The sequence below is a fragment of the Spodoptera frugiperda genome, chromosome 28 (assembly GCF_023101765.2).
Source record: "Spodoptera frugiperda isolate SF20-4 chromosome 28, AGI-APGP_CSIRO_Sfru_2.0, whole genome shotgun sequence".
Classification (NCBI taxonomy): domain Eukaryota; kingdom Metazoa; phylum Arthropoda; class Insecta; order Lepidoptera; family Noctuidae; genus Spodoptera; species Spodoptera frugiperda.
In genome coordinates, this window is record NC_064239.1 from 8914214 (window position 1) to 8937634 (window position 23421).

The 23421-nt window shown below is 34.3% G+C and overlaps 1 protein-coding gene across 1 annotated transcript in view; it reads left to right on the forward strand.

Annotated features, from left to right (window-relative positions):
* Positions 1 to 13437: 13437 nt before the first annotated feature.
* Positions 13438 to 23421, forward strand: part of LOC118265094 (uncharacterized) — a 45985-nt gene continuing 36001 nt past the window's right edge. Inside the window, exons 1-2 of the mRNA XM_050705990.1 lie at positions 13438 to 13599; positions 13735 to 13881. Coding sequence (XP_050561947.1) covers positions 13861 to 13881 — 21 coding nt within the window. The 5' untranslated portion in view covers positions 13438 to 13599; positions 13735 to 13860. The remainder of the gene's footprint in view (positions 13600 to 13734; positions 13882 to 23421) is intronic.

Consider the following 23421-nt stretch of genomic DNA (forward strand, 5'->3'; position numbering starts at 1 on the left):
TCACCGGGCGGTTGTCCGCTTTTCCAAATTTAATTCTCCCGCTTTGGGTGAGGCGGGAGGGAGTGTGACGCACGAATACTCAAACGCGACTCGATTTTAAGTTGTACTTAAATATCTTGCTATCTCTGTAATTTTATAAACAATTGATAGCGACAGTACTACATTTGAGAGCGTCTTAAAATTGAGTAGCGTTTGAGTATTCGGGCATCAGACTCTTACTGACTAAAAACCACCCCGTTCCTTTTCCTGCTTTGAGCCGGAGCCCCGGTAACCTTTTACGTTGTTCGCAGCTCCTAGGCGGTCAACCATTAGTGGCATAAGGGTGGGTTTTTTCAATTATCCCTATAATGTATATAGACCGACCTGAGAATTGAATCTGCGACACTATCCTCGGCAGTCGCACTTGCGCTCACTGAATACGGAAGTCGGTAGTGATACTCGTATCGTTACAAAACTAAATATGTACCTACATAAATTAATATTATAATTTTTTTAACAGACCAGTTTAAAAATAAGTGCAAAACTGACAAGGGCAAGAACAAATCGAGGCAAACATGATCAGTCCGCAACGCAAACAAGATTTTGTTCCTCTTTAAGTTACATTCCTGCTACGCCGTAGTCACGGATTACAAGCTACGCCTTATCTACGGCGGCGGACGTCGCTGACTACGGGAGAGCAAAGGCCTCCCTACCATTTTTCCACTCCAGAGCTGCGGACTACCTAGCGGGTTTACCGGGGCTCCGGCTCGAAAAGCAGGAGAAGGAACGGGGTGGTTTTTAGTCAGTAAGAGTCTGACACTCCCTCACGCCTCGCCGGGAGAGGTAATTGAATGATTTTCCCCCTCCCTACCCTCTTTCCATTCCTCTCTATGTAGAGCTTTCTGCGGCCAATCCTTATTATAGGTTTCAAGTTCGTCCCACCATTTCTTTCTGGGCCTGTTGCGACGTCTGTTGCCGTTGACTGACCGCTCGTCATAATCTTAATAATATCTGTTCTTAAGATTCATCAATAATCTTAATAATCATAATAGTCTAATTACCTAAACTTGATATTTAAGTTTCCAAAAGAAACCATGCAGTACATAGATACTAAACGTAATTTTTATTATGCACTAAACCTTGATTCAAAGAAGTGTTTACTTAATTAGTTCTACTAATTACTAACTGCATCCAAGAATGAAAAATATTCGCTGAAAGCTGTTATTTTAGTAGGTCATAAATGTACTCTTCTTTTTTTTTAATTCTACGTTATTGGATAATAGCCCATATTTCGTTGCACCAAGGTTCATTGTACAACAACAATTAACGTTTGTTATCAGTGATTTATCACGATTTCTGAGTCGTGCTTGTGGTCACGTAAGCCAGGCTTGAGATGTGCGAACGGCAGATCAAGTTACTTCAAACCTGTCAAAATTATTAACAGAATTTAAACCTTAAGAAGTCGTAACTAGGTTGAAAATTGGTAAGAGGAGGATACCTTTACGTGCTGTCTTTGTATCGATAGGGTTTAACCACAGCTATGTAAACCGCGTTTTAGTATACACAATTATCATGCACGCATATAATCTAGACTAGGTATACCTATTGCCTTTAACTTAAGGAATTTCAGTTAATACATATTTCACGTTCTTGGAGGAAAATGGAAGTCAATGTAAGAATAAAAATCGCCCTTGACATTTGCAATATCTGGGTAAATTAGTCAGAGAAAATCTGTTTATTTTTATATTTAGGTAGATATAGAATTCTGATTAATTTCTACATCTTAATTCTGTAAATAGATAGTAGTCATAGTTATTAGCAGCTCATTTAAACCCACTTCTAGACATAGACCTCCACTGAGCCCAATCTTACCTCTACGTAATCAACCATTGCCAGCCACTTTTAAAGAGGTAGTCCACTTAGAGGGTTTAGTACGAATTTGTTTTACGTTTACCGAGATCGAAACATCATTTGCACCGGCCAATCAGAGCACCGAATGCGCTCTCGATTCATTTTCGTTCAACGTAAAGCAAACTCGCGCTACAAATAGTAGTTTCTACTCCAGAACAAGCCTAACTCTAACTCTACCCTAAAGGTTGAATGAACGATATTGGCTTTATTTTATCTAGATTTTTCAATAATTGCTTGTTTTAATAACTTTGTCCACAAACCAGTCTAATCTACTATAAAGCTTGACGTGTATTATAATAATAAAATTTAAATTGCATAACATTTAGTAATAATGGATAACAGATTAAGTTTGTGTCATGATCAATGTGAAAAACAACATTTGCATTTAGGAGCAATTGCAAATTGTAGGGCTATTAACTGCATAATAACGTGTTTGCAAGCGAAACGGGTTTAAAATAAAACCTTTTCTTTTCTACGATATTAATCGGTTGACATTGTTTTTAATAAGAAATTAACGAGTTGATACCAGTGTATGTTTCATTGGAGGTTGGCGGGAGGTTGCTACTAGTGAGTGTGCTAGTTCCGACTACGACAAAGGAAGTTTGTTCCAAGGTCTGTACCACCGTCATCCTTCCTTCCGCTTTAAGATTATCGTATTCTAATAACACATACCGACGTAACAACAATAAATTATTCACAATATAACTGTGACATTCACCTATTTCGATACGATAGTTCGAGCGAAATGAGTCGTGTTTAATTATACGTTTTTTAACCAAAGTCTGATTTGTGAGTCGATATAATGATTGCATGGTTGCATGCAATTTGAATGTTTTAGTATATTTAAACGTCGATACTTATTTGACCAGTCCGATTTCAATGTTGCGCCGAGGACAGATTACTGGCTGAACGATGCGGATATTTTGTCCCAATAAGTATGTAACTGAGTACTTGAATGAAAGTTGGCCCATGGCATAGGTAACTAACAATAACTAAACATAGATTTTTATTTAAAAAAAACGTTGCTCCATATTAGGTTCCTGTGTCTCCTGCCTCCTGTATGTGTACAAATGAAATTGTGTTTATAAACACACAATTTCACATACACATGACACACAACAATTTGTGGATCACACATGGGGAATCGTACCCGCTACACGTTACGCTGCAGCCAGTTGCCCAGCTACTGCGCCAACCGTGTAGTCGATAGATCCGACATTTGACAGAGATTGTGTAACAGCGCTCTCTGATAAAGCTGATCTTTTTATACTACGGACTCCAACACAGCTGCTAATCATGAAGATTAAAGTAAACTCCCTTCCTTCCCTCTTATGTATAGAAGGCCCATAGTCCACCAGTGGATTGTCACAGGACGTTGAATGATCTTGAAGTACTGTTCTATTTGAAATTTATCTACATGTCAATATTGATTAATTCATTGTTTAGATTAAAATCGAAGATGCTTGCTGACGTAGGCATGATTATATGTGGTTTCTGTTAGGTAATAATTCTAAATATTTTGTGCAAATCATTAATTTTTAGCAGAACTTGAGACCCCAATGCCAACTTAATAAAAAATTGCTTGGTTATTAATTATAGGATTATAGATACAACCTCCATTGCACAAGACTCATAATATCTTGAGAAAAGAGCTGTCCCAACACAGATGTGCTATGTAGCTATGCTCCGATGAAGTAATTAATAGCTAAGCTAGAAAAGTATGTGACCATTTCCAATGATTCGTAGCAGTGCGAGTAAGATGTGTCTCCTTACGAGAAAGATACGCAGCTCGAGTATGCGATGTATCGATAGTAGGGAAACAATACATAGCACATATCTATGACACGCATCCATATTACCGATCCATAGCACGCAATTTCCATAAAAAACACAATATCTTAGCTGAACCCGTTTCCTCTAGTGCTTAGCTATGTGTACCTCTCAACAACGTAGCATAGTAGATCTCTGGTGGAGTAGCACCCTTAAAAAAATAATAAAGGTCAAGCCGCTTAAACTTTAGATATTTATTCAAACACAGTATAGTATTTCACTTTACCGACTTACCGATTTTTAAAAGAAGAGAAGCTTGAGCTAAACAGAAACATTTGAAGACAGAATTACAAATTTACAATACACTAAACATAAGTAAATGATAGCAACAATTATAGTCAAGAAAAAAAAACAAGGTCGATTTTGTAAACTAGTTTAGGTGCATAATATATTATATGCACCTTTTAAGAAGCCCCTAAATCATCTATTTAATGATCTTTTTTACGCGATACTTAAATTGTTACTGCGTGCTTCCGCTTTGCGTATATAGATTAGCAATTACATGTTATCAGTCTTGTTTTGGTCACCATCAGCCAATTAGCTCGTGGGTGACGTTCCAAGGTGAGTCTTCCGCATAAAATGGTGACATGCATGTTATTCCGAGTATGTTGAGTCAGATTTGACGAATGAGATAAAATATCTCTTTTATAGGTATTTAGGTATACTGATTTAATTTTTCTCAAATGAATGCGGACTACGTAGCGGGTTACCGGGACTCGGGCTAGAAGAGCAGGAGTAGGAACGGGGTGGTTTTTAGTCAGTAAGAGTCTGTTACTCTCTTTTGCCTCACCCAAGGTGGGAGAAGTCATTGGATGATTTTCCCCAGTAAAAAAACTGTGACTAAGTATAGAGTGAGAGGTATTGAGCTGAGTTTTGTTCCTAGATTGGGCAAAGTTTGTTAGTAAAATCAGTTGAGTGTCAAATAATAACATTAGCACCTTTAGTGGGTAAATTAATATATATTTTTGGACTGTCCTACATAAAGGTCGGTAGGATTTAAAAACTTTAGGTAGAAGTTAAATATAAAAAAAACACGGCATCAATTCGAATTTTGGAAAACTTGAATGTTTCATTCTTAATTTAAACCGAACAATTAACAATGAACGAATGTGTCGACTTTTATTGAAGGGAAAAGTCGCACGATTCTGCATTATATTGTGTTGACAATCGACTGTATTGCATTGTATTGTGTTGAACTTATTCGACACAATCGACACAGCTATAGTGCCCAATGAACTTGGCATAATTCTGCTTATTAAGTAATAACGGTTTTTTGCGGAGTTACGCTTGGTTGCCGGATCGACAAGGTGAAGGATTGTGGAGTATGTCTGTCTGTGTTGTTTGATGTACCGTGTCGTTTGAAATGTTTGTTAGTAAATATTTGTATTGAACTAATGTCATTGATCATTGAATTGCAATCATCGCGAGAGTGTGCTGATGACGTCATGATTGATATTTAAGTACTTTTATTAGGTAAAGATATTGAAGGCGTAATTTGTTTCTTTTAAAAGTAAAAACATATATGTTATGTAGAATCAACAGCACTAGCCAGTGCAAAATCAGTCCAGCCCTCTACATAGAGGGTATACCAAACCCATACCATACTTCTCAAGTTCTCACGCCTTGGAAGAAAGGGACTCAAGACTCTTACTGGCTAAAACCCTCCCGTCCCTACTTGGTTTTCGAGGCGAAGCCCCGGTAAACCCGCTAGGTAGTCAGAGCTCCAGGTACTGACTAAAAACGTACCCCTTACTACAGACTACACCCACGGTAATTGTTTGGTTGGTAAACTTTGCTCTCATCACACGGCACAGTTATGTAGCATTTTTAACATAACTTATCGATAACAATGTTAATATAATACCTACTTACTTATACATGCAAATTGATGTAACAACCAGCATTAGTTGGAATCGATTACAATAAAAAAAATGCTTCAGACTAAGTAATTTAGGTTTGCGTGATTTGCAACGGGGCAATGTGGGTTACTGCTTACGTATCATTTTAACTTATTTAGTTTTTTACTTAAAATGCAATGAATCCATGGAAAATACGTCTATTGTCGGAGATAGCGTGTAAGAGATGTCCCACAAATTAATATTGGCATATAATTTTGTGTGAAACAATGAAATATATACTTTGTTACCCACGTTTTGTTATTTATTTATTCATAGTTCATTGATAGCTTGCCTGATTGTGGAAATAACACTTAATTTACTTACAATGTAAAATTTTCCCTAGTTTTCTATTAACCTTATTGAATATATCTTTAGACTTTCCCTTACTTTACAACACTTCAGTACTATTTGTAACAATATCTACATGTATGCCCATCGAAGGAACTAATGAAGGTGCATTTTTACTTATCAGACCTTATTGATGTTGAGGATTTTGACTTTCAAGGAAAAATAAAGTTAAAAGGTCACTGCTGGGAAGGGTTTTCATCTTCATAGCACGTCTTACTCTCACAGCTACATAATGCTAATTCTAACGGTCACATAGTTTCACAGCTTAGCTACAGTACATTTCTGGTGGAAAAGCACCGAGACTTGAAACCGGTAGACAGTTACCTAGGTACCTATGTCCTTAATAAAAGTTATTAATGCAAAAATAAGCTGCTATAAACATACTTCTTAATTACCGACTCGTTGAACCATGGATAGTATTAATTAGGTCGATGCCGAGTATCTCACCAAGTTCAATGTTTTATGACGCAATAGTAAAAAAATGTTCAATTTTATACTTATTATTATATAACTGTTTCGCAAATTGAAGGCTGGAACATTCAGTCGGTTGATAAGGTCTGCCTTTTTGTATAGTTATTTGTAATTTTGTTTGTGTATTGATGTGATTTATTGTTGTGGGTCCTTCTGTCTAACTAAGAGTGTGTACTACGTGAATAGATAGTTTTGTTAAATAAAGTTTAAATTTTATTACTTTGTAATAAGGTAAAGAATTCATTGAGGAATTCAGTACCTATTTTGGATAGCCCTGCATTCTTCAGCCTTGTAACTAGATAGTTACTACTACTAACTAGATAGTTAGAAGGCCGACGAAATACAAAAAGAAAAAAAAAAACCTTTCGCGTTTCAAATAGTACCTAATAAAAGCAAGCAAATAATGATTAGGTACATTATACTCATGTAAAACTCATATAAACATTGAATTCAGTCATCGATACTCTTCAATTTGTGGTCAGAAATTCTAAGATAGTACACTTACTAGAAATTATGCTCGTCATGCTGACAATCACATTCTTACACCAATATGTAGGTCTCACACGTGATGACTATAATGCTATATTATTATGTGTCTATTACATCATTGTATGGTTTTTTTTTATATATGTGTTATGTTTCTTAGTGAACTAGTAATGTATTTCAAGAAAGTAATGTGTTGTGTAGGTATTGCAGCTGCGGAATACTTAGCGGGATTACTGGGTTACTCCGGCTCGAAAAGCAGGAGTAGGAACGGGGTGGTTTTTAGTCAGTAAGAGTTTGGTACTCCCTCTCGCCTCGTCCAAGGCGGGAGAAGGCATTGGTATTCACCAATGCCTTCTACTTATCCTCTAAAAAAGTATATGTAGGTATATTTATACATATAATAATATGGTATATTTGGAATTTTATGGTTGCAGAGGTAACTTTTATCATCGTAATGATTTCTTAGAAAATAATTGATTAGCGTCATTCATCTCAGAGCTGAAACTTCCGGTTACTGTGATGTTACCAATAAATTTTAAAATAGAAAAACCCAATAAAAACTATTCTCTATCCGGACATCGAACCCGGTAACTCGTGGTTGTGAACGCTGGGACTGAATAAATAGATACAGTAGTCAATGTATATAACTATTCTTTTGTTTTTGCTATAAGTTTTTTCTTTTGAATTGATGTACTGATTTTGGTGTGATTCTTTATTTTGTCTATAGCCAATGTCAAAGTGATGCGTTCTCATAAAATACATGTATAAAATAACGCACATAAACTTTTTGCTATTTCTTAGTCGTTGTTTAATAACCCTATACATACATATATTGGGCTCGCTGTCATTGCAGCGGTAAGTCCCCTCTTTGAGGAGTAGATTGTGGTGCTACGGCGTCCTTACCTACTGTTGACGCAGATTCTTACCGGACATGGGAGCTTTGATAGGTTCTTGATTCTGATAGGGTGAGAGGAGACTCCTGGGTGTCATTACTGCGAGGACCGCCCGGAGGACGCAGTCGGTGGAGCATACGGTGGCGGTACGGCGCCTCACCCAAGGCGGGAGAAGACATTGGATGACTTTCCCCCGTCAAAAAAAAATACTACCTATTTGTGTTGCAATTTAACCATGACCGAAACTCGGGTCGATGACACTACTGACAACACAAGACAGATTTTCCGTTATTAATGACGAAACTGCTTTCAGAATTCTCTATTACCTATTTACTTTGTGTTTCAGCACAAAAGTAATTTTGTTTTAAGTGGATTTTGTTTTTTTTTCATATCTTGCTGTCATTTCCTTTCGTATATAGTCATTTACATATATAACTTCACGTCTTTTTATGCCGAAGTTAGTTTGGCGATCAAAAGGCATCTTTTGCCTTATAAAGCAGAAGAACACATATTTACCAGTTATGTTATGAGTCCCATATAACAAAAGATAAGCAAATTGTTGAACATTTCTTTTCTTCTCCTCTAAAAATATTTTGTTGCGGTATCAAAGACAGTCATTCATGTCCCTGCGACGCGCCGGACTTCAATGTTCCGGTGTTTTCATGGTTTTATCTACTATAGATCCTGGCTTACAGGAGTTGCAGCGGTATGGGAGGATGTGGCTTGTCCTAAAAAATTAACATATACACAAATACCATCGCCTGACCCAACATTCGAACTAGAACTACTTGCTGCAGTTGCTCTTACAACTACTTGACAAAAGTAAATGAAAAATTGAAAAACAAATAATTAACATCCTTGTGAATGTCAATTAAAAACTAAAATTATCAAATAAATTACTTGTCTGTGCTCAATGACATTGTGTGTCCTATGACTAGTATGTCCAATTATACTGTTATCAAACTGAACTATTTATTTACTAGTTGTTCTAGAAAAGTACACCACTAAATATAAATATCCTAATCTATCAAAAGTTAAGCGATTTTTAATCTTAATACTAACAACATTAAAGTTCAAAATCGAAAAAGCAGGTGTTTCTACTTTCAAGAGCTAATGTTGACACCTTTTATTTATTTATTTGTTAAATGATACTTCAAGAATCTTACACTAATCTAGGAACTAGTTTCAGGGTTACCTTTTGAGGTTATTTAATTTAGATTAATCAAACAAAGAAAACGTTTAGTTTATTTACTTAAATAGAACTTGGGACTAACCTGTTTAACTATTCTCTTCCTAATTAGGAACTGTGTATGATAAAAATTTAAATAAAGCAATAAAATTTGATATTTTCCTCATAGGAACTTAAATAGATAAAGAGAAAAAATTATAAACGCCTTCCGTTTTGTGCGAACAAAAAAAATAATGAACTTAACTTTACGAATTAACATATCACACAGAATTACATAATCGATAAAAACAATCGATTGTTAATGTTAATCGATATAAAATTATGAAATTTAATCGTTAAGGAGAAGGATTTTGAAAAGTCCCACTCACTGACATTGCCCTGTATCAGCCCACGGGCATTCACCTTCCATGTCAGATGCGGAAGTACAGTTACCAGCTCAATATCATCAAGGGCAAGTTCATATTGCAGTTTTATTTATACGAAAGTAAGTTATATTGATACTTGTATGTCGTGGATCGGGTGTAGCATTGACCACTTCTTGTTATGCCTGGGCACATCATAATATGGAACTTAATTTGTTGCTTTTCAATAGGCTCACCACCTATCACATGGGACTTACAACATACATTGTAAAAAGTGGGTGTACAATTGTACATTGTACAACATTACGTTCCATAATGTGCACCTCTGCCTACCCCTTCGGGGATTAAAGGCGTGACGATAAGTATGTATGTACCTAATTTTGTGGACTGACTCTCTTCATCATGATTGATATTATTGTCAGTCGGGAAACATTTATTAGTTTGGATCTCTTGAAGCTGTTTGCTTAGCAGTGGCTGTATCCCGATTTACTTTATTTGTCGTGATCTCCACTTTCACAGCTCGGCTAATGGCTTGAGATCGACACTATTAAATTGTATTAAAGGATTCCTATTCTAACAATATCCAGATTGTTCAACCCAAGGCTGGCGTGGTGGCTGAGCAACTAACAGCAGTGCAACGTGTAACGGGTTCTTTTCTCGCACAGAACAATTCTTTGTGTTATCCACAAATTGTTGTTTCGGGTCTAAGTATCATGTGCATGTAAACTTGTATGTTTGTAAACGCAACCACGATATAGGACAAAATCCTAGTGTGGGCATTAAAAAAGGAAAAAATATCGACAAGAAATCCCTTACTAGGTATTTAGGTTAGCTTAAGTACATTTTCCCATATTTTTTTAAATTAATTTTTAAGATTTTTTTTATTTCCAAAACATTTTCATACTTTATTACTTAGATACTTTCTTACCCAGTCAAATTGTGATCTGACCAATCCAACGATTGGTCCACGACATGTATAAATGTATGTATGTATGTATAGTGATATGCCCTGACATTGCACTACCATTTATAATTAAGGTCATGCTCTATATTTTTGCTGGTTTTCATATTTTTTTGCTATAGGGCTCGTCCTTCGATATACAAAATCATTAGCAGATTTTTTTTATTGTTTTATGAATATATTGAGTAATGACAGTTACGTCTGTTCTTCAGGTAAGTTGAAATACTTTAATTATTATTTTGTTGATTTAAAGTGAGTTTAAAGTGAAATTTGTTCCAACATCAACGGAGAAGGTTTGAGCATTAATCACCACGCTTGCTCAATGCGGGTTGACGATTACAAACTTATAATCAGAAATTATAAGTCCGAGTTCCTCACGATGTTTTCCTTCACCGTTTTCAGTGGTATAAATAATCTTAGAAAGGAACATATAACTCAGAAAAAGTCACTTGACGCAACCTACCAAAAGGGGTAGGTTTCGAACCTCCGCATGAGAACTATGAGAAGTCGTCTCTAACCTCCGGGCCATCACGACGTTGAAAATTGTTTACGAGTTGATAATTATGATACCTGATAAAAAGTCTCCAGGGGCTATAGAATCATTAAAACTACATAATGTTTAGTATACAGAAGTCCTGCGACTGATGTAGTAATATTGATTCTGATAATAATTTAACGGGGATTAGTCAGATGTGGTAAAGGCTAAACGAAGACCTGTCAGACGTTTACTAACTTATCTATACATATAATAAAATCGTAGAAAAGTGCTGTCTGTACATTGAAAATAAAAATAAAAAAAATAGCAGGGGTTATTGTTATGTCGATGTCGAACCCAAAAATGTAATTAACTTTTTTTTTGTCTGTTTGTCTGTTTGTCTGTTTGTCTGTTTGTCTGTTCGTCTGTGCGCGCTAATCTCAGAAACGGCTGATCCGAGTTGGATGCGGTTTTCACGAATATATTGTGGGATGCTTAAATTTACATTTAGTGTTTGTTTCATGTCAATCGGTTCATAAATAAAAAAGTTATGTCAAATTAAAGCATCACGTCGAACATTCTATGCTTATACCATTAATCTCCGCAACTATTTGACGGATTTGGTTGAAATTTGGTACAGATATAGTTTAGAACCTTAGAAAGGATATATATATATATATATTTATTTCAAAAATCAAAAAATAAAAATAAGAAATAAATTATTTATAAATAATTCTATGTCGATCGTTACACGACTTCGGTTCATGTTATTGTTTTAATTTATCAAAAAAAAAGTAAATAAATAGTAAAAAGGTATGAAAAAAATAATATCAATATAATAAAACATTTAGTACAAAGAAAATGCTGTAACGGAGTATAGATAATTCTATGTCGATCGTTACACGACTTCGGTTCATGTTATTGTTTTAATTCATCGAAAAAAAGTAAATACATTACATTTATTTGGTTGGGTATCGGCCGAGCGCTTCGGTACTATCGTAGAAAAAGTGTATTATCAGTCGTATGATTATTTGTCTGTAGTGGTCCTGCTGTTTCGTATATTCTAAATTGGTTTCGTTGTATTTGTCAATTAATAAGTTTATTTGTTGGGTTTTCCTGGTTTTACTATTTAACGTAGGTTTAGTTTGATATCGATTATTAGTAGTTACTGTAGTTAGTTTTTTTAATAAAATTGTAAGTCTAATTTTTTTTTTAATTAGATTAGATTTAAGTCGTTTCTTTTAAATTATTTAGTTTAAGCTTGGTTATTATAGCATAGAGGATAGGTTGTAATATAGTTTCTTTTTTAATTGTTATAAATTCGTAATTCGTAGCTTTCTTTAGTTTTAAGTTAGTTTAAGTCCGTTTTTAAACTATTTTTTCAATGCCCTAAGTGAGTATACATCTATTAAATTCAAACGCAGAGCTCATTATGTTGATTTTTGAAGAGTTCCCTGGAATATTTTCCACATCTCATTTTTGAAGAGATCCCGCGAGATCGGGAACTATGTGGTTAAAACCAAAAATTTGCCGGAAGTCACTATTCCACGCGAACGAAGTCGCGGGCAAAAGCTAGTATGTAAATAAAATTATATCAATTTGATTGATGTCATCTTGTAAGTGTAAGATGACACAATCCAAGAATCTGTTCAAGATGTAAGAATTTAAACTCACTTTTTTTTAAAGGAGAAAAATCATCCAATGACTCCTCCCGCCTTGGGTGAGGTGAGAGGGAGTATCAGACTCTTACTGACTAAAAACCACCCCGTTCCGACTCCTGCTTTTCGAACCGGAGCCCCCGTAGCCCGCTAGACAGTCCGCAGCTACGGGTAATTTAAAGTCGTCTGCAATTACACACGTGATTTGTTTTTTCATAAATGCTTAATATTAAGATACACCTAAATACCATATCATTTCTTTTTTTTACGTCCTAAGTTAAGGTAACCTCTAGATTCTCAATTTCTTAGTAATATCGCAAAATAAAGTCTCATTCGATGTGTTGTGTAATAATGTGGGCACATATTAGTTTACTGGTCACACAACCATGTCGGTTTGTTAGCACATCAGGCCTTGATAGCTTATCCAGATTCCTAAGGTAACTCTTACTAGGCTGTATGCTAAGGCAGTTTGTTAAAGTGATGTGACAGTCAGTGGGGTTCAAATAAGATGCGTTGGAGTTATTTGTACAAATAAATCAATGCATACTGTCGAATCCTAACAATAACGGCAACTAGATAACAATGTGATTTTTTTTCCGAGTTATATGTATGTACTGACACACGGTGAATGAAAACATCGTGAGGAAACCTCGGCTTATAATTTCTGATTTTAAATTTGAAATCGCTAAATCGCCAACCCGCATTGAGTGAGCGTGGTGATTAATGCTCAAACCTTCTCCGTGTGAGAAGAGACTGTAGTCAGCAGTGGCCATTAATACTGATTGCTGTTGATGGTGATGATGATGATGATTTTGTTTGAACTTAAATCACAGATAATCCCACTTTAGCTATCATGTCTCTACTCACTTACCGCACCATCACATAAATCATCATGTTTTCTAAAGCAGTCCAAAATATGATTTAAAAAAATGTGTAAATCTGGAACTAGTTGAATTGAAAAAATTTTCAGCAGTTCTGTTTGCGTGCAGCGGTCACCATGGCAGCGGGAGCACGTGGTGCGCGGACGCACTTCCCGCGTGTCGGAGGTCGCGCAGCGTTCTATATAATGTGAACAAGTTGCCCAAGCGCACACTACCACACTCACGCGCACGCCGCCAACATCCACCCACTAAATACTGTACGTAATAAAGGATATTTAAAAACTTAACATTAAATCGATCCAATTTCCAAGGTTAAACGTTTTTTAAGCGTTGCAAGTAGTCAGTTGTGTCGCGTAGTAACTGTGGACCCACCACCGATCGTTTGGTTGCAGCGGGAGCGGTCAGTCCTGCAGCTCCGAGCCCCAGTCAGTCTGCGCGTAAGCATCCGCCACTCGGACAGTGCCCGTGCGCAACAGTGATACTGTGACAGTGACAGTACCCGTTAAACCTTAGCCATCATGAACCACTACGTCAAAATCGTAAGTCAAATTTATTAATTTTTTTTTAGTTATAATACAGCGTAACCTTCTTGGTCCATAGGCGTTAAAGGTTCTATATTAAAATTGCAGGCCACTTATACAATTAAATTTAAATTAAGAACTTGACTTCTTTGTCATAAACAAACAATAATATGTCGGTTGATTTTTAACGGATAGTGTTAACGATTATAAAATAATCGGAATCATGCAATTAATTCATTTTTTTTTTTCGTGAATAAATGTTTGTAGATCACGATAGTTGCAACCGTGAGTGTCAGTGATCCAGTTTTGAATAATAATGTCAAGTTCTTTAACACACGAATAAAAATTTAAATGATGAACTTGAAAAACAATGATGAAATTGCCATTTGTAGTTTATGCGTGTTATGTGCCAGTATAATAGTTAAAGAAATAAAATTGTTTGTATGAATAGAATTTTTATGAGTGGACTATTAAGTATTGCAAGTGATATATTGTGAGTAATTTTGTATTTACTTTTTTATGTGCAGCATTCGATTATTTTTTTTTTTTAATTTAAATTAATAACACAGCGTCTTGTAGTAATAATAATGAATAAAGAGTATTTAATATCTGAAAATATCAGGTAAAAATTTAGTTAATTAATTAAAATTTATAAGTAATAACATGTCCTCTTGTAGAAATAATCATGAATTATTTTATCTATCTTTGATATCTGAATTGTTAGGATAAAATTTCTAAGAATTTAGTTAATTAAGATGACTAAAAAAAAAAAATGGTCATAAGTAAGTAAGTAAATATTTCGCACTAATTACACATACGCAAGTTACGCGTTGCGTTTCTCGGCTTACATAAGAAACAAGTTTCGTTGATAAACAATATCCGTAACCGCATTTTTAATGACAAATAATTACTTGAAAATCAAACTTTTATATAATTTTAACGATTTATGTACTGATTCATTCGAATGAAGATGTAAGTTTACGACACTTACATAAAAAAAAATATTTTACTTTTTCTGGGAACATTAACCAACAATAATTATGCAATATTACGCATGAAATAATAACATATATCTATTATTAATTTGAAAAAAAGAAACTGCATCTAGGTATGTGATAATTAGTTTTATTGTTTTGTTAATAATAGAATCTGATTGCAATATGACAACAAAAGAAGTAAGAGATAATTATTAGAATAATAAATTAATGTTTTAATAAACTAGATAAGATCGGTCTAGTCTAGTAAAAGTACTGAATTAAATTCTTAATACGATATTGAAACATAGACTTATTGTAGGTGAGTCATTTAAGTATCGGTCTATTAAATCAGTGTACAGATTCGGACACGGATTTCCGTAAATCATTTTGTCGCTGATTTGTTTAATTATGAATATTTTAACATATATTAATGTGAATTGTTTAATCCGGATTGTTTTTGGTGTTAACCTTCTAAAGAATGTAGCGTAGTTGTGATTTGTATTGATAGTTTTTTGGTTTATGAAGTGTTAATCAAACAGAACCGTAATAAACAAGATTAATTTATATCTGCAATTAACTAACTACCAATTACTGGTTAATTTATTAGTTAGTATTAACAGTTTACTTCATAGTTTAGCTATATTATTTAGCTATATTATTTATAATAGTATCTGTGACTTTATTTGTCTTTTTGGAGTTTGATAGAAAGTCAATGAAACGAATGTCAAAGTTTGGTCTTAAATAAATTTGAAATCGTAAATATTTTAAATTGATTTATTAGGATAGGTTTTTAATTCTGGCTTTTCGTGGATTATTTGATATATACAAAACGCATAACGGACCTACATTGACAAAGGCACTTCTTAATATAGTTTACGGTGGAGTTTATTTTAAATCTTGAATTAATTATTGGCCTCAGCAGACTAAAGTTTCTCTGTCTGCGAAAACCTACTTTGTTTACGATGGTTTCAGTTTATATAAGCCAAATTAGCATTGTTTAAAGTTTCGTAAGTTTAGGTAAGAGTTCAGTCTTGTTAATTAACTATCATAGTTTATTTTCTTTGTCATCTCAGTTAGTAATTGATTTGTTTGTTTCCTGATTTCGTTGTTTGTAAGTAACCAGATTATTTAGTAGACATTCATTTATTATAAAGACGTTCAACTCTGAAAATTATTAAATTTCATGTTAATACATAGCTTCTACCAGCGGATTCGTCCGTGTACCCGTGGGATAAAAGTAGCTTATGTGTTATTCCAGACCATAATCTACCTTTGTTCAAAATTTCATCCTGATCCCTTCGGCGGTTTTGATGTGAAGGAGTAATAAACAAACACACATACTTTCGCATTTATTATATAAGTAGGATAGGTATTAGAGGTACCTATTAGGTAAATAATATACCAAAAACATACATAACTTATTGACATTCGATCATAATGAATGTCAACCGCTTTTGATGTTGACTAATATTTATTAAATTAAATCTTCAATAGAGATTACGTACATTGAAAAATTAAAGAGATTACATCATATATACCTAAGATTTAATTAGTTTCAGAAGTTTTTTGCTTTGTCATCCTTTCGTTTTCATTGTTAAAAGCTTGAATAATATTACCTCATTTAGATTTCGGACTGAGATATGTTGTATATGCAGGTTAGTATTTAAGCACCTAAATAGATTATTATTATGTCACTTGTTACTGAGTATCTTATGATATTTAAATTAGGAAATGGAATCTTATGCTAATCTACTTAGGCTACACTTTGACTTCATCAAACTTAAACCTAAGCACGCAAGCGAAAACATACGAAGATTAATTAAAACGATACTAGATACAATTCACACTATCAAAATTAAATTGAAATATTAAACTGTAATCCAGTAATAGTTTCACAATTCATACAACGCTAGCGCTGGTACTCCGATCTTATTTCTGTCGATCGCGGCTGATAACAGTCTATTACCATTTCAAAGCTTATGAATTGTAGGAAATAGTATCTGAGTAAACACTAAGATTATGGACCTATCCATTTTGATATTACACGATAGATATCGCGTGAGATAAATCTATGTTAGCTTTAGTTTGAGGTTGTATAGCTATTGACTTAAATGGAGCTGTTTGTTTTCTAAGTCGTTACTTTGGATTTAGTTCCTAAAGGGATGGAGTAGAGGTTAACTTTAAAGTCATGGTGTTAATAAATACGAGACATTACTTGACACTCTCAGATTTCGGGTTATAGCACAGAAGGATTGAATTAGAGAAGCTAATTACGATTGCATCGAGAAATCTTAGTATAAGTTTGCTTTACGTTTAACGAAAACGAAACGAGAGTGTGTTCGGCACTCTGATTTACCGACGCGAGTGAACCAACCAATCAAATGCAAAGCAAACTTGTACTAAGGGTACAGTCTATAATATTATTTTTTGCTCTCAAAGTTATTAACCATAAATATAACAGAGGTCAAAAGGTCTCCATAAGTTTAAAGTCAAGTTTAAAACTATAAAATATCAATTAAAGTTTTATAATAAACCTTGAACTATAATAGACGACGATGTAATAATAAATATATGTCTTCTAACCACAAAAATTCACTTACACATCTTTTAATCTGTTTACATGTTTACAACACTAACCCAATTTAAAACCACAAAATTTATAAAGCAATGACATTTGACTGGACTTCCTTAAGCAAACGTTAAACCTTTTTGTAAAGCTTTAAACGTATTTATTTCTTACCACACCTGTCCAACTCTTTGTTACAATATTACAATATATCTTTCAAAGAACGAAATTATGATATAATCACCCACGATTTGAAGTTTAGACTCGACTTGACAGTGATTATGACCTATGACTGTGTTATAGAAAACTATTGTGCTTGCTTTGAGAGCATGAACAGACAGATTAAATTATATTTACGTAAATATTAAAGGCTTTTTGGTTGAATTCGTTTGTACGTGTCGTCGCACATCTTTTACTTTACGTTTTTTGGACACATATAAAAAGGTTTTTGAGATTCAGTAAGTTCTTATTGACTTTAACTGCTTTCTTAGCTGTCTCAGAAACAAACACATTTACATTTACACATTAAAGAGCTCTACTGGTATCTATGCAGCCTAATGGAACTATATGAATTTTTCGTTTGTTAAACTGACCAGTTACGTTTTAAGCTAGGTATTTGTTTTAGACCAACAGCGTTAACGACAGTCAGTGTTGAGTTGAACCATCTAATTTACATTCCATTTATCAGACCTTGGTGGAAATTGTCTTAGTAAACAGTTGATTTGGAAGGAAAACTACGAAAATAATGACATGAAATAAAGTGTAGGTACTTTATCTTAGAGCTGACTTAAGACTGATTCAACTGAGTAAAAGGAACACTTTTATTCTTTGCATAACTTATTGACTAATGAATCCAAATCTTATCTCCCAATCACTGAAGACAAATAGCTTTAATCATATGAATACACGCTAATTCGACTTTGTATCATTTTTCAACGCACGTTAAATCATTTAACCAATTTTATTGTATCATGTGTTGTTGCATCATTACTGACCAAGCTTCCTAGTTAAGCAACGAAAGAACATCGTATTCAGACAATTAATTAATATCTAACAAGATGAATACAGTTTCCATGTAACCGCTAAGAAGTCGGTCAGCTATTCCAACACGTATGCATTAATCAAACAAAATTATTTGATTAATTACGGCCAAGGGTGTCTCTGGAAAACAATGGTTCTCATAGTAATTGCTGTATTTTTTTTCTGTAGTTTATTCGCATAAATTTTATAACTCATGATCGCTAGATGATCATCTGTTGGCTCGTGACCGAGATATGCAAAAAGCGACCTTCACGACTCCACAAGATAAGTCGGTGAACGACCCATTTTGTATGTTGACTTAGTTTTTGTTTAAGTGCGTTAATTGTGTGTTAAACTTAATGATGTGTTTGTAGTAGCAATTATAATGGTATTTAACGATCTATTGAAGTGTGATTACGTTAGTACTATTTGAAACAAAGCCTATTTCGAGTTAACAAGAGATTGCAGCGACAGTAATTTGGTCACAATTCGTATGTGACCAAAATAATAGGACTTTAATGATAGGGTTGTCGGTGTTTTAAGAGCTATGTTGTAACGTTGTGTAACACAGAAAGCGCATTCGTAAAATGTTCGTAGAAAGGGAAATCTGCGATTGCATTCAACGCTTGTTTTAGTTTCTATGGGAATTATAAACCTTAACGTTGTTGAAATATGACTTTTATTGCTTGAACTTTAATGATATATGTATGTGGGTGATATGTTATTGGTTGCAGTTTGTAGCAAATATTTTAAGATAGCGTAGGGTTACTTTCCTGAAATATAGACGTTATTCTATTCCAATGATTGGATTTTTTATTAATATGAGATCAAAATTGGATTAAATGTATTCAAACATTTCTGCTAATACATCCATAAAAAGAGTTTAAAAACAAGAAGATAAACAATATACCTAAACATTACAATTTATCTCACATGTGATTTATTCAAAACAATTGTTTACCATGAATCGTATGGGAAGTGTGACTGGTGAGGCTAATGACACTTTAATAAGTAGTCTTATGGTGTCAATGCTAAAGGGATTATAGCCTTTAGCCTTCGTCAAATGACATTTTATAATGGTCAATGGACGAATTTTCCATTGTAGAGGTTCACTTCCTTTTTCCAGTCCGAATAATGGCCGCTTTACTGCCAAGGCGAGTTTAAATATGTCGTTTAAGCCAAAGGCCTTGTGTCACAGTTTACATAAATGCTGGCCTCGTGATGCAGTTTCTATGTAATTGACATCTTTCAATAGTATTGTGAGTGTGGATGTTGAGGAGTTGTAAAAATGTTTATCTATGAGTTTGGATGTTAAGGGTTAAATGTTGCAAAAAGGTGTAGTTCAATGTTTAATGTGACCTAGGAATAAGTGACTGTATTTTTTTTTATATTTAGACAGTTTTTGGACTAGTATAATATAGTCAGTATTATTATTTAATACTCTTTTGACGTGGTATATTTGCCATGGTCTCTTGCATTTTATGCTTACTTTTATTGTAAGTATTTATTTATTAAAAGACAACGAAGCTATTAAACACGGTATCTTCTGCAAAATCTAACCCTAAAACGAGTTATTACATGTGTTAAATGGAGTAACTCATTTCATCATCCATTCTCATTCCCTCTAATGGATGAATATGACATAATTATCATTTAAGATTCAACTTTTGTTTTTATAATTTGCATGTATGTATGTGAGTATGTATGTTATATAATTTGCCGATAAATCGAGCCATGTTACGGTTGCTTTTCGTAACATTGTGCGGTTGATGAGAAATTTTATATTTTTCTTTTCTGATGTAATGGAGAGAGTGTACACGGTGTCGTTAAAGTCTGAATGCTGGCAGTTTTGTGATGTTGTTCCACGTGACATATGTGAGAGTTTAACTCGTTAGCTGTGCAAGTGTAGATTATAAAATATAAAGTAAGGTTAATAATGCGAATGTGTGTTGTATTAGTTTAAGCCTACAAAGGAGTAAAGCTAATGGGTCTATAGGAGAGTAAGAGATGCAAATTAGTATCTTGTAAATAATACAATCTTTGTTTTTGAGAGTTAAGAGTGTTTGAGCCTTTTGTGAGATTCCGTACTAGGTATTGGAAGAAAAAATCAACAATCTTTGCTCGATCCGTAAATTAAACGTAATCGGACTACTAGATATTTTACGTTCATGGCTATACGACCAACGATTTAGTGGAACTAAATAAATAACATCTTTATCTTATGACCATAATGATTGGAATCATTGGAATGTTATCGCTATGAGATCTGACAGATGCAAATCATCGTCATAAATATCGAATTAATTAATTAATTAGTTCGATTTCAAAAGAAGATGAGTCAATCATTCCGTCAGCGTAACTAACTGGTACTATAAACATTATGTTAATCAGTAGGTATAATCTAATATTTACTATATTTTCCGGTATATAAAGGTCGTTTATGTACAATGTTTATATTCTGACTGGATATAAATAAACAATATAGAATCGATATGTCGATGATACCTATCGATAAATGTTTTTGCGGTAGTCGGAAGGCGGAAGTTGTGACGGTGGCAGGACCGGTTAGACGCACGCGCAAATATGAGCATTTTAATGCGCATACGTCGCCTTCCCGCTATGTGACGTACGCACCCATTCATGGCTCGAACAAGCTTTTTAACACATGATATAAGCTACCAGTTTTGCTCTACTGATTTTATAATTTAATGTCTAGGTTTTATAGTAGGAAATCGAAGGTGTACCTACCAAATTAACTTCCTTATTTAAGTGTCGCATTGATAATGTATTTTTAACCTTGTTCGGCTAAATCTGTGTCTATATATCGGTCTACTATGTACTAGGTCGCGGTCAATGTAACTTATTAGTTTAAAGAATAATATAGCGCGAGTAAAAAGATATATCAACATGCATTTAAATAAATAAATAAATTATTATATGAGAATGAAATATAGGAGTTTGTAACTTGCGTCACGCATTAAATTTTAATATTTTTAAATTATTTATAATACATAATATTTTAAATAACATCTTTAGTTATTTATTGGCTTTTAAGATTTTAAAGCGCCGGTCACTTTTGCTCCCCACGGCGGCGTTTGATGTGTTAAGCGTAAGGCCTCGGCCTCGAATTTTGCGGGCAGCGGGGCGGCGGCGGCGGCGGCGCGGCAGCGGCAGGATCTTTTGCGTATAATCAAATGGACCGGTTTTCGAAAACAGCGGCGCGGGAGCGGCGCGGGAGCGGGCAACGAGCGGTGCACTCCAGTCAAGCGGTGACCGCCCGCGTTGCGCGTCTGCATTGTAGTATAGTGTTGTGTACCTATATTTTTTTGTGACGTATCAAAATGTCCTCGGACGTGCAAGAGCAAATGATTTCGGCAATCTTTGAGAGGACACCCATACGGAACAGCAAAGATGTGAACCATAAAAATAGAAGAAAAATTAACCAATTATGGGAAGAAATAAAAAACGAACTGAATATTGAAGACTAAAGCAAAAACTGAAATCACTCTTGATAGTTTCAAGAATATAGTCAAGTTTCTACACTCATTCTAGTGTAGTCGTAGAATTTGTCGGGATTTTGTCTCTGTTCTTCATAATTTCGATAAAACTCGCCATTTATTTTCCTTGCCCTATAGTAGGTCTTCTTCTTTTGCCCACAGTAAATCGAGCGTTAGGAATAAATTTGAATCAAAAAGATTTCGTTCGCTAATAAAAACAAATATCTCGACAACACAACCACGAACACAACACTACACCGCTGTAGTGCCGCGCGATCTCGTATTCGAGAACGGGTCCGCCGCCGCCGCCCCGCTCCCGTTGCCCGCAAAATTCGAGGCTGAGGCCTTAGAATTGTCGACAATTTGCCAAATAAAATTCGTATTTTGTAATTTATATTATATACAAGTATTTTAAAATGATATTTATTGGCGACTTTAAAATATAAATGTGTTTGAATGTAGATATTTGTTAGTGCCGGCCTAGTTTCGGAATGCATGACAAGAACGTTTAACTTTATGATTACTTAACGCAAATAATCATAGCTTGTTTGACCGGAAAAGTGGTATATGCAATGCTACAAAAACTCAATAATAATGAAAATAATTTTGCATACAGCTGTCTGATCTGTGTAGGTAATTATCGACTTTATTAATGACCAAATAACGCTTAAATTAAGTTATTATTTGCGAAGTAACAAGGTCGATTGTGTTTTTTGATCAATTTATTCATTATCCCATACATATACAGCATAATTTCTTCATTAGTTCTCGGAGAAATGTAATTAAAGACCAAAATTGCTTAACAAAACAAAAATATGACAAATAGGCTTCACCTACATACCAATTGTACTAGAAATTGTCATTCATATATATTACTTTACGACAGAGTGTTGCAAAGCAATAAACTTTAGATTCAAGCAATAAAACAATGCTAGATATATAGACATTCGTTGCTCAATGAGATTGTATTTCATTGACCAGGTAGGCCTATGACAATTCACTGAAACGAAATTTCGATGACAACAATGTAAAAGAAGTTTGGTTTCTGACTCTCATAAACTCAAACGCCATTTTCGAACGCACCGAAGAATTCAAATCTACCAACTTTTTTTTTCTAGCATAAATGTAATTATCGACACAGCCTGGTACAACTTTATTCATTTGGAAATGAAATTTCGGTTCAGGGAATTGTACTAGACCGATATTTCAGAATAATTATAGGATTAACAAATAAATCACACAACTTTTTTTTATAATAACTGTCGTGAGACATACACATGTCGACACACTACGTAATTATCAACTACTTATTAGTAAATATATCGAATTTCAATTGTGATTATAAAAAACTGCTGACAACATATATCCTTTTATCTTTCCTTGACGATACAAATAAAGAGTTCAAGAGAATCACAGACGGATATAAAAAACCCTTACCGTAGTTTTTTATACGGACATACAACACATATGTTCCATATATGATCAATGATACCCAATT